Source organism: Anomaloglossus baeobatrachus, chromosome 3, assembly GCF_048569485.1.
Source record: "Anomaloglossus baeobatrachus isolate aAnoBae1 chromosome 3, aAnoBae1.hap1, whole genome shotgun sequence".
In the NCBI taxonomy this organism is placed as follows: Eukaryota; Metazoa; Chordata; class Amphibia; order Anura; family Aromobatidae; genus Anomaloglossus; species Anomaloglossus baeobatrachus.
Window position 1 is genome coordinate 184961028 of NC_134355.1, and position 17392 is coordinate 184978419.

General features: G+C 45.9%; 1 protein-coding gene across 1 annotated transcript in view; it reads right to left on the bottom strand.

Annotated features, from left to right (window-relative positions):
- The window catches only part of WDR27 (WD repeat domain 27), a 954066-nt gene that overhangs the window by 548265 nt on the left and 388409 nt on the right, over positions 1-17392 (bottom strand). The window contains exon 15 of the mRNA XM_075339621.1: positions 16271-16377. Within this exon, the coding sequence (XP_075195736.1) occupies positions 16271-16377 (107 nt within the window). The remainder of the gene's footprint in view (positions 1-16270; positions 16378-17392) is intronic.

The window sequence follows — 17392 nt, forward strand, 5'->3', positions numbered from 1 at the left end:
TGATTACATTGTGGTGGGGAAGCCTATCACATCTGCTTGCCTCTAATTTATCCTGGATGAAATCTTCTATCCATGCCAGCAATAGGTTGTTCTGTGTTGGTCTGTGTGCTTTGGTGTCCCAGACTTTCTGGTGAAAATGTTTCTTTTGCTTGGAGCAATTGTGGAGTTTATTCCTGTTGTTTTGTTGCTTTCTTCCTGCTTTTCTTTTGCTCTTAATCTCTTATTGTCTTATACCTCTGTGTGTGCATGCTGACTAACAGAGTTTTGGTTTCCTCTAGTTGTCTATTTATGTGGTTTTCAAGACACTCCTTTCCCGTTCCTCCCTGGGAGGCGAGGGTGAGGGAATAAGATTAGGAAGGTTAGCATCAGGCCCAAGAAGGAAACTCGGGCCTCCCACAATAGGAGTATCCCTAAGGCTAGAAAAATGTGTATTCACTGTTCAAGAACTTCTGTATTTGAGTTACATTATTTCAGCTGCAGGTTGTCTTATGGATCCCACTAAATTACAGGCTATTTTGAAATGGGACCATTCAAAAAAGTCTTGTAGATTGGAACCACATTTGCCCTTTTCCAATCTAGGAGTGGACCCTCTGGAAAAGGGGAAAAAGGAGGATCCAGGGAAATACAGGTCAGTACTAGAGATGAGCGAACCAGCCGCGGTTCGGCTCGAGCTCGGTTCGTCGAACGGAGGTCTCGTTCGAGTTCTGTTCGGCGAACGTTCGACGAACCGAACTTGAACCGCATAGGAAACAATGGCAGGCAATCACAAACACATAAAAACACCTAGAAAACACCCTCAAAGGTGTCCAAAAGGTGACAAACAACTCACAACACAACACAAACACATGGGAAAGTGACAAGGACATATACTCATGCGAAAACAAAAGAGCTGGACAAGGAAAAAGAGGAAGAGACACAGATATAGGCATGGCACGCCCTTCTAAAATCATGTAAAACACCACAAGGTGACTCCAAGCGGAGTTCTCCCTTTTTTCCAAAAATTGGGCCACACACACACACCCACCCCTTCAGTGGCAGCACTTGGTCCCCAGTTGTACACTTCACAGCTAGCTTTGCATCAAGCACTAGAGTTGAGCGCGGTTCGAGGTTCTCCAGTTCGCGGCTCGAGTGATTTTGGGGGCTATTCTAGATCGAACTAGAACTCGAGCTTTTTTGCTAAAGCTCGATAGTTCTAGATACGTTCGAGAACGGTTCTAGCAGCAAAAAGCAGGGCTTTTTACAGCTACAGTCTGCAGGAGCCATCGCTGGCAGCCTGCCAGAAGCTGGTAACCAAGATAAACATCGGGAATCCATATGCTTTGGTTAGTAACCCAATGTTTATCCTAGTTACGTGCAGGAAGCCCACACTTCCCCACTCAGCTCACTCCGCCCCCTCCTGCATGCGGCATGTACACACACACACACACACACACACACACACTCACACTCACCTGTCCCCAGCCAAGCAGTCCACGACACTGACGTCCTCAGCGCCACCCACTTCGCACTCCGCCGCCAGCACACATGGCTCCGCCCACCTGCACTCTGCACACATGGTCCCGCTCGGCTTACCTGCAGTGATGAAGTCCCGACCTCAGCGCTGTCACTGTCCTCCATGGCCGCCGCTTGTCACATCACCTTCTCTCGCTTCCGACCCGAGACTGACTAGCGGTGACGTCACGGGCCGCTCGCGATACTTGGCTGTGAAGGCGGCGGTCATTGAACTCAGTGACAGGTGCTGTCAGCAGTGCAGGAGATCAGCGCAGGTAATGTACCTCGTTAACAGCAGCACTTGTCATCCCCTGCAGTGACCTGGACTGACCCATTGCTGTTAGCTCAGGTCACTGCACTGCTCTCCCAGGCAATGGGGAACATCCTGCTCTTCATTGACTGGGACAGTGTGGATCGTCATGGCAACCCCTTGGATTACACCAGACCTGGATTTGTTTTTCTTTCTAATAAATTGGTTAAAGAGGGAATGTATTGGGGAGTGTTTTTTCAAATAAAAATGTGTTTGTCGTCTATTTTTTTTTATTACTGACTGGGTTGGTGATGTCAGGTATCTGATAGACGCCTGACCTCACCAACCCCAGGGCTTGATGCCAGGTGACATTACACATCTGGTATTAACCCCATATATTACCCCGTTTGCCACCGCACCAGGGCACGGGATGAGCTGGGGCGAAGCACCAGGATTGGCACATCTAATGGATGCGCCACTTCTGGGGCGGCTGCGGCCTGCTATTTTTAGGCTGGGGAGAGTCCAATAACCATGGACCTCCCTAGTCTGAGAATATCAGACCCCAGCTGTCTGCTTTACCTTGGCTGGTGATCCAATTTTGGGGGGACCCCTACGTGGTTTGTTTTTTTTATTATTTATTTAATTTAAAATAACAGCGTGGGGTGCCCTGAGTTTTGGATTACCAGCCAAGGTGAGGCTGCCAGCTGTGGTCTGCAGGCTGCAGCCGTCTGCTTTACCCTAGCTGGCTACAAAAATAGGGGGAACCCTACGTCATTTTTTTTTTCATTTTTTTGGCTAAATACAAAGCTAAGCACCCCTTAGTGCCACATGAAAGGCACCAAAGGGTGCAAAATTACAAACTGCAGGAGAGTGGGACATTATGTGTCTTTCTGCCATTATAATGACAGAAAAGACTGATATGAAGTGCACAAGCACAAGAAAATCACCAGAGCGCTCTACGCGCTGTAGTTCTGCAGCTGCTGTCTGTCTGTATGGCGAAGAGCAGACAGCAGCTGCAGAACTACAAGGCTCAGTATACTCCATCCAGGACTGTATGCAGACGTTTTTTGCCCACCAAAAAAATGATGTGGGCTTCGCCATATTTTTGTATGCTAGCCAGGTATAACAGGCAGCCACAGGCTGCCTCCAACCCCCAGTTGCCTATTTGTACCCGGCTGGGAACCAAAAATATAGGGAAGTCCGTTTTTTTTAATTATTTCACTTATTTCATGAAATAATTAAAAAACAAATGACGTGGGCTTCGCCCCATTTTTGTGTCCAGCCAGGTACAACTAGGCAGCTGGGGATTGGAATCCGCAGCATAGGTTAGCCCGAGGTTTCTGGGCGCCTCTGCTGCGAATTGCAGTCCGCAGCCGCCTCAGAAAATGGCGCTTTCATAGAAGCGCCATCATCTGGCGCTGTATCCAACTCTTCCAACAGCCCTGAAGCCGGGTGGCTTGTTGGGTAATAATGAGTTAATACTAGCTTTGTTTTACTAGCTAGTATTAAGCCAGAGATTCTTAATGTCAGGCACGTTTAACCCGGCCATTAAGAATCTCCAATAAAGGGTTAAAAAAAAGACACCACACAGAGAAAAAATACTTTAATAGAAATAAATACACAGACACATTAGAGACTCCATCTTTATTACCCCCTGTTAGCCCTCCACGACCCATGGTCTTCTGTCTTTCTCGTTCAACAAATGCAGCTCTGCTCCATCACTGCTGCATGGGGGAAGACGCTGCTTCCCGTGCAGCCTTCACTCCGTGAAGGCTGCACGGGAAGCAGCGTGCAGCCTTCACTCCGTGAGTGATCAGTGCTGCTGGCTGTTAGCTGTAACAGCGGTAACACTGACAGACGCGTTACCATAGCAACGGTGCTCCGTCATGTGATTCCCGGAGCCGTGGTTAGCGGTGACGTCACCGCTAACTGCGTTGCTATGGCAACGGTGATCTCCGTTAATGACCGGCTGTGTCAGCCGGTCCCTAACGGAATGGGGAGTCGACCGTGTGCTAGAGCATGTCGCTGGTACACGGCGATACACAAATGTGCACCGTGTACCGGAGATTGCAATGACAGGACCTAGGACAGGACATGACGTCAAAGCCATGTGACCAGTCTGTAGCCAATGAGATAATAGCCACGTGACTGGTCACATGGCTATTTTGACGTCACGATAGGTCCTGCATCACTGCTGGCAGTGCTGGTCACCGGGAGGATTCAGCGATCATCGGATGGAATAGCGGCAGGAGACAGAGTGCAGGAGGGATCGCGGGGACCGGTAAGTGTTATGGCAATGTTTATTAACTGTATGTGTACATTTATAATGCGCTTTTATGTGTTTGTGATTGCCTCCGATTATATCCTATTGGTTCGAGTTCGGTTCGTCGAACGTTCGCCGAACTGAACTCGAACGAGACCTCCGTTCAACGAACCGAACTCGAGCTGAACCATGGCCAGTTCGCTCATCTCTATCAAGCACATTCAAATATACGCCATACTTAACCGTTCCCAGGATGACCCTGGGGTAGGTAGATAAAGTCTTTGCTGAATCATGACTTGTTCATCTTGGCTCCTTTTAAAAAACACAGCAAGCAAGGGTTACTCCAAGCGGAGTCTCCATTTTTTCAAAAAATTGGGCCACACAGACACCCCATCAGTGGCAGCACTTGTGCCCTAGTTGTACACTTCACAGGTAGATTTACATCAAGCACATTCAAAAATACGCTATACTTAACCGTCCCCAGGAGGACACCGGGGTAGGTAGCTAAGTCTTTCCTGATCCCAGCTCTGTTCATCTTGACTCCTTTTAAAAAACACAGCAAGCAAGGGTTACTCCAAGCGGAGTCTCCCTTTTTTCCAAAAATTGGGCCACACACACACCCACCCCTTCAGTGGCAGCACTTGTGTCCCAGTTGTACACTTCACAGGTAGATTTACATCAAGCACATTCAAAAATACGCTATACTTAACCGTTCCCAGTATGACCCTGGGGTAGGTAGATAAAGTCTTTGCTGAACCATGACTTGTTCATCTTGGCTCCTTTTAAAAAACACAGCAAGCAAGGGTTACTCCAAGCGGAGTCTTCCTTTTTTTCCAAAAATTGGGCCACACAGACACCCCATCAGTGGCAGCACTTGTGCCCTAGTTGCAAACAGGATGTTTTGATTTGCATCAAGCACATTCCAAATCAACAAGCATTGACTCTCCCCAGGATGACACAGGGGTAGTAAATTCCTTGTGGATCCATGACTTGTTCATTTTGATGAACGTTAGTCTGTCCACATTGTCACTGGACAGACGCGTGCGCTTATCTGTCAGCACACACCCAGCAGCACTGAAGACACGTTCAGAGACAACGCTGGCAGCTGGACACGACAAAATCTCCAAGGCGTAAGTGGAGAGCTCTGGCCATTTTTCAAGATTTGAAGCCTAAAATGAGCAAGGCTCCATTTGCAAAGTCATGGCATTGATGTTGATTTGGAGATACTCCTGTATCATCCTCTCCAGCCGTTGACTATGTGTCAGACTTGTTGTCTCTGGTGGCCTTGTTTGGTGGAAAAGCCGAGCTAAGATCGAGTAACAGCTTCTGCTGATACTCCTGCATACGTGCGTCCCTTTCTATGGCTGGAATTATGTCACAAAATTTGGACTTGTACCGGGGATCTAAAAGTGTGGCAAGCCAGTAGTCATCATCACTTCTAATTTTGACAATACGAGGGTCATGTTGGAGGTAGTGCAGCAAGAAGGCACTCATGTGTCTTGCGCAGCCATGCGGACCAAGTCCACGCTGTGTTTGTGGCATAGAGGTGCTAACCGTTCTTTCTTCCTCTGACATCTCCCCCCAACCTCTTTCAACTGAAATTTGACCAAGGTCTCCCTCATCCGCTGAGTCTTCCATGTCCATGGACAGTTCGTCCTCCATTTCTTCATGTTCTCCTGCACCTTCCTCAACATTTCGCCTGCTACCATGCGCCCTTGTTAATCCCTGTCCCCCATGGTCCCATGCCTGCCGCGTTGGTGATGATGAACGTCTGGACCTTGGTGATGTTGTTGTGTCTTGCGCATATGAATCCTCCTGTAGTTCCTCCCTTTCCTGTTGTTCCACCCCCTGACTCCGAATAGTGTTTAGCGTGTGCTCCAGCATGTAAATGACTGGAATTGTCATGCTGATAATGGCATTGTCAGCGCTAAACATATTCGTCGCCATGTCGAAACTGTGCAGAAGGGTGCATAGGTCCTTGATCTGAGACCACTTAATCAGGGTGATCTGCCCCACCTCTGCATCTCGTTGGCCCAGGCTATACGTCATGACGTATTGCACCAGGGCTTGGCAGTGCTGCCACAGTCGCTGTAACATGTGGAGAGTCGAATTCCAGCGTGTCGGCACATCGCATTTCAGGCGATGAACTGGCAGGCCGAAAGACTTCTGGAGCGATGCAAGTCGCTCAGCTGCGGCGGTTGAACGGCGGAAGTGAGCAGACAGTTTTCGTGCCCTGGTCAGAAGGCCATCTAGGCCGGGATAGTGTGTTAAAAATTGCTGAACAACAAGGTTCAACACGTGAGCCATACAAGGCACGTGTGTCACCTTGCCCAGGCGAAGGGTCGCACCCAGGTTTGCAGCATTGTCGCAGACGGCCTTACCAGGCTGCAGGTTGAGTGGAGACAACCATTTACCAAACTCAGTCTCCAGAGCTGCCCACAACTCAGCCGCTGTGTGACTCCTATTTCCAAGACATGTCAAGCTAAAGACCGCCTGATGCCGTTGCGCTCTGCTGCCAGCATAGTAATGAGGGGTGCGTGATTACTTCTGCGCAGTGAGAACGCTGGTGGCCTGACCAGGCAGGCTTGGGGCGGAGGTGGAGGACCCAGATGAGGTGGAGGAGGCAGAAGCAGTGGCGGAACTTGGACAGACAGAGGATTGACACACAAGTCGTGGGGACGGCAAGACTTGTGCAGCAGACCCTTCACCATCTATCACCATAGTTACCCAGTGCCCAGTCAGCGACATGTAACGTCCCTGTCCATGCTTACTGGTCCAAGTTTCGGTGGTGAAATGCACCCGTTGACACACAGAGTTTCTCAAGGAAGCGGTGATGTTGTGTGCGACATGCTGGTGTAGCGCGGGCACACCTTTCTTAGAGAAGTAGTGGCGACTGGGCATCTGGTACTGGGGCACAGCGACAGACATAAGGTCTCTAAAATCCTGTGTGTCCACCAGGCGGAAAGGCAGCATTTCGGTAGCCAAGAGCTTACAGAGGGAAAAAAGTCAACCTCTTAGCTTTGTCATGGGTCGCAGGAAATGGCCTTTTATTTGTCCACATCTGAGGGACAGAGATCTGGCTGCTGTGTGTAGACGGTGGTGAGTGGGGTGTCCCTGGAAAAATGCAGCTTTGTGAGGAAAGTGCAGGCGTAGACATGATGTTGCCTTCATCCAACGTTGGTGCTATTGATGTCTGAGAGAGCTGTACACACGTACTTGTTCCCCTTCCAAACCAACTGACGACCTACCAAGCAAACTGCCTGTTGCGGTTACAGTGGTGGAAGTTGTGCGTGGAAAACCAGGTGTGACAGCTGTCCCCACAGTCCTAGAAGATGAAGAGCGCGCGGATGCACTGGAAGGGGCAGGCGGTGGATGGTTCGCTCCGCTAGGCTGCATTGCAGCACGGTGAGCTTCCCACTGGGACATATGATATTTATTCATGTGACGATTCATGGGAGAAGTTGTCAAACTGCTGAGGTTTTGCCCTCTACTAACAGAATCACGACAAATTTTACAGATCACATAGTTTGGACGATCTTTTGCTATGTCAAAAAAGGATCAGGCTAGGCAAGGCTTAGAGGGCATGCGACCTGCTGAGCCCCCCCAACTAGTGCTCAGAGGCAGAGTGGTGGCTGAGGATGCAGTTGCAAACGTGCTACCAGTGCTCCGACTCTGTCCAGGAAGGCGCAAGGTAACTTTGTCGTCGGTTGCATCCTCCTCCACTGCCTCTGTTGACCTCCTCGAGTGCCTGACTGTGGGTTGACAGTAGGTGGGATCTAGAACTTCCTCATCAATTGTTGTGTTTGCACTCCCCTCACCCTCAGACCGAGCCTCTTCTTACCCTGACCGAATATTTAAGTTATCATCCCAATCTGGTATCTGCGTCTCATCGTCATCAGTATGTTCCTCATTGTCTATAACAACAGGTGTTACAGTTTGTAAAAAAGGGTCAACATTATGCTCAGAAACTTGGTCCTCACGGCCTGAATCAGAGTCACAAAGGTTCTGGGCATCACTGCAGACCATTTCCTGGTCTGTACTCACTGTAGCTTGGGAGCAGACTTCTGATTCCCAGGCTATAGTGTGACTGAACAGCTCTGCAGACTCAGCCATCTCAGTTCCACCATACTGTGCAGGGCGGATGGAGACTTCAGAGCTGGGAGAATGCAAGTGTGATTGGGCTGACAACTCAGAGGACTGGTGTTTCTTGGATGCGGTAGTTGAGGTGGCGGAGAGGGCACTTGTTGGACCACTTGAGATCCATTCAAGCATTTTCCTTTTTTGGCCATCACCTACCTTTGTTCCAGTTGTTCGTGTCCGTAAAAAAGGGAGCACATCGGATTGTCCACGGTAAGTAGTAGACATCTTACTTTTGCTGGAAGATGGTCTATCTTCAGCAGATGATAATGGAGCTTTGCCACCTTCCCCACGGACAAACCCTTTTTTTCCTTTTCCAACACGCCTTTTCCCCTTTCCACCAGCATCTGTCATTTTTCCACTCATTTTGATTGCGACAAGATTGTGCACTTAAAATGTGGTAGTAAAAATTGAGAGGTGGTGTAGATTTCAGCGGTGGTCTAGCTTTATTAACAGCAGAATAAACAACAATAACTATCCCTGACAATGCAACTACGGCCCGTAAACTGGCAGCATAGTTTGCTAGTATAATGGCTTAGTAACAATGAGTTTGAGTGTGCAATGCAGGCAGACGTGCTGCAAATATCTTTGCACTAGTGGGACAATACAGAAGTCCAACAGCCACGTTTAGGATGCCACTAAGTTTTCTCAGTGTTTGCTAGTATAATGTCTTAGTAACAAATGAGTTTGAGTGTGCAATGCAGGCAGACGTGCTGCAAATATCTTTGCACTAGTGGGACAATACAGAAGTCCAACAGCCACTTTTAGGATGCCACTAAGTTTCCTCAGTGTTTGCTAGTATAATGGCTTAGTAACAATGAGTTTGAGTGTGCAATGCAGGCAGACGTGCTGCAAATATCTTTGCATTAGTGGGACAATACAGAAGTCCAACAGCCACTTTTAGGATGCCACTAAGTTTCCTCAGTGTTTGCTATTATAATGGCTTAGTAACAATGAGTTTGAGTGTGCAATGCAGGCAGACGTGCTGCAAATATCTTTGCACTAGTGGGACAATACAGAAGTCCAACAGCCACTTTTAGGATGCCACTAAGTTTCCTCAGTGTTTGCTAGTATAATGGCTTAGTAACAATGAGTTTGAGTGTGCAATGCAGGTAGACGTGCTGCAAATATCTTTGCACTAGTGGGGCAATACAGAAGTCCAACAGCCGCGTTTAGGATGCCACTAAGTTTCCTCAGTGTTTGCTAGTATAATGGCTTAGTAACAATGAGTTTGAGTGTGCAAAGGGCAGGAGGGTACAGTGGCAGGGTTGTGGGTCTGGGTACAGGAAAGGAAGCCTCCCTTTCTATCCCTCCTAATGGGGAAATGCAGCGAGGAAATCCCTGACCTTAGCTACACAGACGCTGTCATCTTGTGTAGCTGTTAAAATCTGTTTTCACTGACCTGACTGTCACCTATGGCTCTGACCCTGCCGGTATTAGCCCTTAAAAGGACTGATAGAAACTTCTATCCCTATTCTGTACAGCGCTGTGTATAGAGCGTACACAGCAGTATCGGAGACAGGAGCTGCGCCAGCGGTGACTGACACCAAGACGCAGAAGGCAGATAATGGCGTGCTGGAGGAAAATGTCCGTTTTTATAATGCATGGACATGTGACATGGACATCCTATCACACATGCCGTTGCTTCTCTGGCTAAAAGTCCACTTAGCTGTGTGTGTGTCTGGGATTGGCTGACATGCTGGCCCGCCCCACTACACGCGCGCGCTTAGGGAAGGAAGACAAGGAAAAAAAAAAAATGGCGATCGCCATTATCCAAACAGCAGTGATCTGAATGCGCTGTTCCCGCACACTATACGCTGAAATTTCAGAATAGTGTGAGTCAAAGAGTGACTTACACTATTACAGCGGAAAGCCAGCTAGTAATTAGCTTGTCTTTTTGCTGCTAGAACCGTTCTCGAACGTATCTAGAACTATCAAGCTTTAGCAAAAAGCTCAAGTTCTAGTTCGATCTAGAACAGCTCCCAAAATCACTCGAGCCGCGAACTGGAGAACCTCGAACCGCGAACCGCGCTCAACTCTAGTCAGTACGCATGAACTCCATAGCAGCAAAAATCTTTGAGCAAATTGTCAAGGAACATTTACTTAGGTACCTGGATGTGAAGGTATTAATTAACCAGAGCCAGCACGGCTGTCAGGCCAACCTGATTTTCTTCCATAACTAAGTCACTGAATGGTTGGACCATGGGAATGTCGTGGATATAGTATTCCTTGACTTCAGTAAGGCATTCGATAAAGTATCACATAACATTATCATTAAAAAAATGATCAAGTATGGAATCGACAAAAATTTAGTTAGATGGATTCAAAACTGGCTTAATGATCAGGTACAAAGAATAATAATAAATGCCTACACATCGAACTGGAGGAAAGTCAAAAGCAGGCTGCCCAAAGCTCTGTCCTGGCCCCAGTACTGTTTAATATCTTTATAAATGATTTAGACAATGGAATTATTGGGGAACTCAAAAAATTCACAAATGATACTAAGATAGGAGGAGTAGCCCACACTAGCGAAGAAAGAGAGCATATTCAAAAGGATCTAGAGGCATTCAAACAATGGACCGAAGCGAACAGAATGGTGTTTAACAGGGACAAATGCAAAGTACTACATCTGGGTGAAAGAAATGTAAAAAGCATATATAGTATGGAAGGAATAGATCTAAGTGATACCACAGGGGAAAAGGACTTGGGCATAACAGTGGGTCCCAGATTCAATATGAGTCAACAATGTGGTGCTGCAGATAAAAAGGCCAACAAAATTCTGGGATGTATCAAGACAAGCATTGAATCTAGATCAAGAGAGGTAATTATTCCCCTATACTCTGCCCTGGTTAGACCCTACCTTGAATACTGTGTACAGTTCTTGGCACCCCAATTAAAAAAAGACATCGATATATTGGAGCAACTCCAGAGAAGAGCAACCAAGATGGTATTAGGTCTGCAAACCATGTCCTTTGAAGACCATCTAAAAAAATAGGAATGTTTAGTTTGCAAAAGAGAAGGCCTACAAATATCTGAAAGGTAGTCTCATTAGCATAAGGAAGTACAAGAAACAATGAGATGAAACTAAAAGGAAGAAGATACAGACTAGACATTAGGAAAAACTTTCTGACAGTGAGGAACGTCTGAGAGTGGAATAGGCTACCACGGGAGGTAGTGAGCTCTCCATCAATGGAAAACTTCAAGTGAAAGCTGGATAAACATATAGCTAAGATGATTTAGGAAAACCTGCACTCCCAGGAGGTTGGACCTGATGGCCCCTTGATGTCCCTTCCAACTCCACCTTTCTGTGATTCTATGATTAAGAACCTCAAAGCACTGCAATGTTTTTTAGATTTTTATAATTATTGCTGGAAGTTTCTCTGCTGTAGCAAGATCACTTACTGACTGAAGGGTACGGACTTCTCTAAATGAACTCAGGGTGCTTTATTTGGTTTGACTATCTTAAGAAGTGCTTCTCGTTGACACCCCTATTGATAGAGCCTGATGTATATAAACATTTTACAGTGGATGTTAATGTGTCAGAAGTGGGAGTGAAAGCTGTATGGTCTCAAGGTCTATCTCTTGGTAAACTGCATCCTTGCGCCTACTTTTCTAAGAAATTATCTTCAGCCGAACATACTTACGATATTGGTAATAATTTTGTCCTGGTTGGTCACCCTGGGGTTAAAGGTACTCTGGATCTTGTATTGCATCAATTTGTTGGCCCAGAATTCAGAGAAATATGGTGTCCTATGTGTCTACGTGTGCAACCTGTGTGCACTCAAAATGTCACGATGACTTTGGGATAGCTGCAAACCGTGGCTTCTAAGCTGTTCTCCAAACTAGGAGACCCTATGCTTTCCCTATTGTCAGGGATACTCCTAATGGGGGAGAGGCCTGAGTCTCTTTCTGGTCCTGCTTCTGATCAGTCCTGATCTAATTCCCTCTCCTCCAGGTAAGGAACAGGATTATTAATGCAGGAGGACTAGAGTCTATAGTGCAAAAGATTTATTACATGCAATAAAACAGTGATACATACATAAAAGGTGGACAAAGAATCATAAAAACAGAACGCAGATAGCAGGTTATTTGGCATGATGATATTCATCTTATTATTTGAGTTCAGAGACAAAAAAGGTATACAATACAAAGTAGATAGATGGTATAAAACATATTTAGGAGATCAAGAGAACATATATTTGATCATGGGATTTTCCCCACATAGACACTCTAGGAAAGTGCAAAGTACAAAATATATTATTAATTTGCACCACCCGGGTAACCCACATTAATGACCATAAACGTCAGACCTCCTTATAATACCTTAGCGTCAGAAAGGTAAAGTGCCAAGTGCTGTCTAAAGTGACTGGTGCATGGTTCTGTTACAGAAAAAAGAGCTCCCCCATCACCCACCAACGTACGTTTTGCCTTGGGGTATAGTACTCCCAGATCTGGCTTCCTCAGGGAAGGAGAGGAGTGTCTCCTCACCCCAGCCACCCGGATTTTAAATAATTGCTCCAAGTACTTCCGCATACGTCACTCTCCATAGTCCACCAACGTCGTGCCGTGGGCAGGCAAGCCATCAGGCAGCACTGCGCACACGCGAGAGTGGGGACTCGTCATCCCACTCACGCGCACGTGGATCTAATTCCCTCTCCTCCAGGTAAGTAGGGAACATGATCGTGTTGAAACCACTAAAGCACCACTAAACATAACTTTCACCAGAGAGAGTCTGGAAAACCACACCTCACAGACCAACACAGAATAAACTATAGTTCACATGGGTAGAAGGATTCCACTAGTATAAATAGGAGGGGAACAGATGTGATAGGTCTCCCCACAACATCTGATTAAAGGAGCAAAGACTACCAGAGATTAACTTTATGAATCAGCACACATCAGCTCAACGCCTATGCCTGCCGGTCTTGATCCCAGACACCAAAGAAACCATCGGGCAGAGCATCAGAATCTGCAATCTGAGTCCAAAGCCACCATGACAGTCGGCGACGTTTGTGTACAACTCTGTCTCACAGTTCCCCTCCCTCTAAGAGGGGCCCCTGGATCCTCAGGACCCAGTCTCTCAGGATGGAGAATATGCAAATCAGGCGCCCAGCATGGATATCTGAGGCTGGTACCCAAGTCCTCTTCTCAGGACCAAAACCTCACCAATGAACCAAATACTGTAAAGATCGGCTCCAATCCTATATATACTGGATGGACCATTCAATTAATGCCAGCTATAGCATACCTATACTGGTCAGTAAAACAAAGAATTCATCCTGCATTTCCAGACTTTACCTTTCATGGTTGGGTGGCCAGAGGAAAGCTGCTCCAGATCCAAAAATCAAACATGATCAGAGGGGCACACTTCAAAGTAGGTAGATGTCCAGCAAGTAATCCACAAAAGAAGAAAAAGTGGCTCCACTCCAAGGTCCGTAAAAAGGTTTTATTAATACAAAAAGGTGTGTATCAAAAAGGCAGTGGCAGAGCTGGGTGCGAGCTCCCCCAGGACTACGACCATCTCACGCTAACCATGCGCTTCTTCTTTTGTGGAATACCTATACTGGTCAGGTGAGGGGTTGTGATCCAGACCTACTGGTGGTGTTTGTGCATTATTGCTGTAAGTGGTTGAGTGATTGGTGTCTATCTCCCATCTATCTGAGGGCTGTTACTTTGCATCCAAAAATTAGACTCTCTTGTAGAAAGCTATGGCCATGATAAATTTCATAGTTTCTTCCAGAAGGCCCAACAAGAAGATATCTGGCTTATGAGGGATCAGGGTGATAGAAAATGTAAAGGTAATGTTAGGATGGAAAGCACCTCTTCCCATAATGACTGAATGTAATAAAAACCCATTGCCATATGCAAAAATCAGCATAAGGTGCCATACAATTTATGTCAATAGCACCTTTAGAAATATTACTTAGAAAATTGGTGATGTCTTCAATACTTATTTCCCCTGTTGTATAAGGAGAACTAAAGGAGATGTCGTTGGGGTCACGGAATTCGTGACGCACATCCGACCTCGTTAGCAACGTTGTTGCGTGTGAAACGCACAAACAACCGCTAACGATCAAAATTACTCACCTAATCGTTAATCGTTGACACGTTGTTCTAATCCCAAATATCGTTGCTGTTGCAGGACGCAGGTTGTTCGTCATTCCTGCGGCAGCACACATCGCTATGTGTGACACCGCAGGAACGAGGAACAACATCGTACCTGCGGCCGCCGGCAATGAGGAAGGAAGGAGGTGGGCGGGATCTTATGGCCGCTCACCTCCGCCCCTCCGCTTCTATTAGGCAGTCACTTAGTGATGCCGCTGTGATGTTGTGCGCCACGGGCAGCGATTTGCCCATGACGCACAAACGACGGGGGCGGGTGCTTTCACCAGCGACATCGCTAGCGATGTCGCTGTGTGTAAAGTGGCCTTAAGTTATCAGCCAACAAGAAAATCCTGTCCTACTGATCACCCAACGTCACACTATTAAATATAATACCATACCATATATGCAGAATACTTCCAGAGTAAATAGTAAATGTGACAGTGGCCATTCCTGATGGGCGCCTCTTTGTAATGCTAAGTAGAGGAACACTAACCATTGGCTTAAATATTGCCTCTGGTTTTCTTATATAATAACGATATCCATTTTATGAACTTGAGTCCCAAGCAAAGCCTTCTAATAAATTGAATAGATGTGGCCATTCAAAAGACAGCGACACCAAGGCCCAATGCTTTCGCCTTGCCACCCATATGAAATAATCTGCATCCGCAATGTTTTGTCACTTGTGCTTTTCCTGAACATGAAGCCTAACTGGTCAAGGTAACCTGTATTATGGATGAGTTCGTACACATAGCTCAGTTTATTTATGAGGCTACTTGTCCAGAGGCAATTAAAAAATGATCAAAAGAAACATGGATCTTGCATATGACTGTGTTATATGTAAGAAGACTCATAGAATATACTGATGCAGGAAAGCAAACCACCTAAGGCTCCCTTCACACGTCCGTGTCTCCGGCACGTGTTTGGTCCGTTTCCTCACGTGCCGGAGAAACGGGCACACATAGACCCATTAAAATCAATGGGTCTGCGCACACGTGCATGTTTTGCCATGGACCGTGTATACGTGTGGAGCATAAGTGTGCCCTGTCTCTGCCGCTGCTGTCACTTGCTTCCGACCGCCGCTCATTATGCTTATTGCATATTCACTCCACTTCGGGCCGGAAGCAGCAGAAGCAGGGCCGGAGACCGAAGATCAGCACCACGGACAGCAACGCCAGGGACAGGTTAGCAGAATGTACCCGTTCTCTGTGTGTTATCACAGATAACACACGGAGAACACACGTGTGCCATAAACGGCACACGGAGGACAATACGTACCTTTGATACGTCCGTGAAAAACGTGCGTGATTTTCACGGACATGTGAAGAGGGCCTAAGGAATAGTGCAACTAAAGATAAGCAGACAGAATTCGATTTCCCCAGTGGCTGCCATTTTGCAGAATCCACACGTTAGAAAAAAATTAAGTAAAATTCAAGTAGAATTCAATTCCAATTAAATTTATTTGCTCCTCTCTAAGGGCAACCAATAATGTGTTTCAAAACCAGGAATGGGTCTCAGTTACGTAGTTATATTGGCTGAAAATAGATAGAATGCATCAAGTTCAACCAGTTATACATTCTTTATTTATGGATTATTTATAACCCATAATGCCATTTTTTGTGAGAAAAGTATTCAGCCCTAAATGCTTTTAAAATGTCTGCCATTGCTACCTCATTTGGTAGAGCATTCCAAGGTCTGATTGCTCTACCTGTAAATAAGCACCTATTTAGGTGCTGCAATTCCTTTCCTCCTCACATAATGAATGTCACTTGGACTTTTGGAAGGTCTTTGGAAGGAATAAGTCATGTGTCAGCCCACTGTATTGACCAGACGTACGAGGTTTATACCTTAAGATGAAATCTCCACTGATGCATCCTTTTTCCAAGCTAATCAAGCTTTAAATACTAAAGATTTATACGACTCATTTTTTAATCTATTCATTAAAAATATTATTATGTGAACACATTCAAAGGCAGAACAAATAATAATATGTACTTCTGGCAAAATAAGTTCAGTATAATACATACCAGAATACTGGATGCCACAGGCAGATGTTGGCTTGTTAGACAGGGTTATCTGTTTATGAAGAGTGCAAGGTGCTTGGACATCTGAGGGATACTCTTTTATGGCGCCACTAAAAATATAGTAAACAATAGCAAAATACAAGTAAGAAGAAAATAGACAAATAAAAGAAAGAAAATAAGAAAGGGGAAAAGTAAGGAGGTGTTTACCCACACTTATTGGTTTGAGTATCTAGCCAAAATAGGAAGTAATCAGATTGTTTACCTCTTCACGACTGCTGACGGTATATATACATTGGCACTTGATGGGATTTGTGCAGTGCCGTCATAAATTTACGGTGGGCGGTCATGCATGAGTAGGGTCTGGTATCGCAGTCGCCTTTGGACTGGTGACACCATTGGGACATGATTGACTCATTGTTATTGTGTCAGCCTGCTCCTGGCTAACTTATCTTCTAGATGCTGCAATCAATAGTGATCACATCATTTAGAACATTGTGGGAAGGAGTGGGCCAGTGACATGCCAAGCAACATAATTGTGATGGCAATTCAAGTAATGACCTCCAGGTCTGTCATTTATGGAGGCCTTTTAGAGGCAGGCAGAAGCAAGGTCTAACAGGCGACCAATGAAAACATCAACTCAACCCACAAAAAAAAAGCTCCCACTCAGACCCGACATCTGATAAAGGAAATATAGGGAACTTCCATTTTACTGGTAGTACAAAGACTATAGAAGATCGCCGTGGTTAGTCCCGAAAAATAAAAAAGTTACAGTTCTACCAAAATGGTGACAAACGGGGACAAATTTATTAATTTTTAATCAATAAAAAAAATCTATACATATTTGGTATCTATGTACTCATACTGACCCAGAGAATCATACTGCCAGGTTTCCATTTCCCAGTACACTATATGGTATAATTAATGGCATCAATGAAAACTAATAACTTGTCCCACCAAAAACAAGCCCTCATTGGAATATATTAACGTAAAAATTAAAACGTTATGGCTCTTGAATGAAGGAGCAGAAAACAGAAACGAAAAATGGCCATGGAGTGAAGGGGTTAAGGAAGGAATCCCACCACTCCATGGAGAGGGTATCTGTGAGGTCTTCCAGTGGCATGAGAT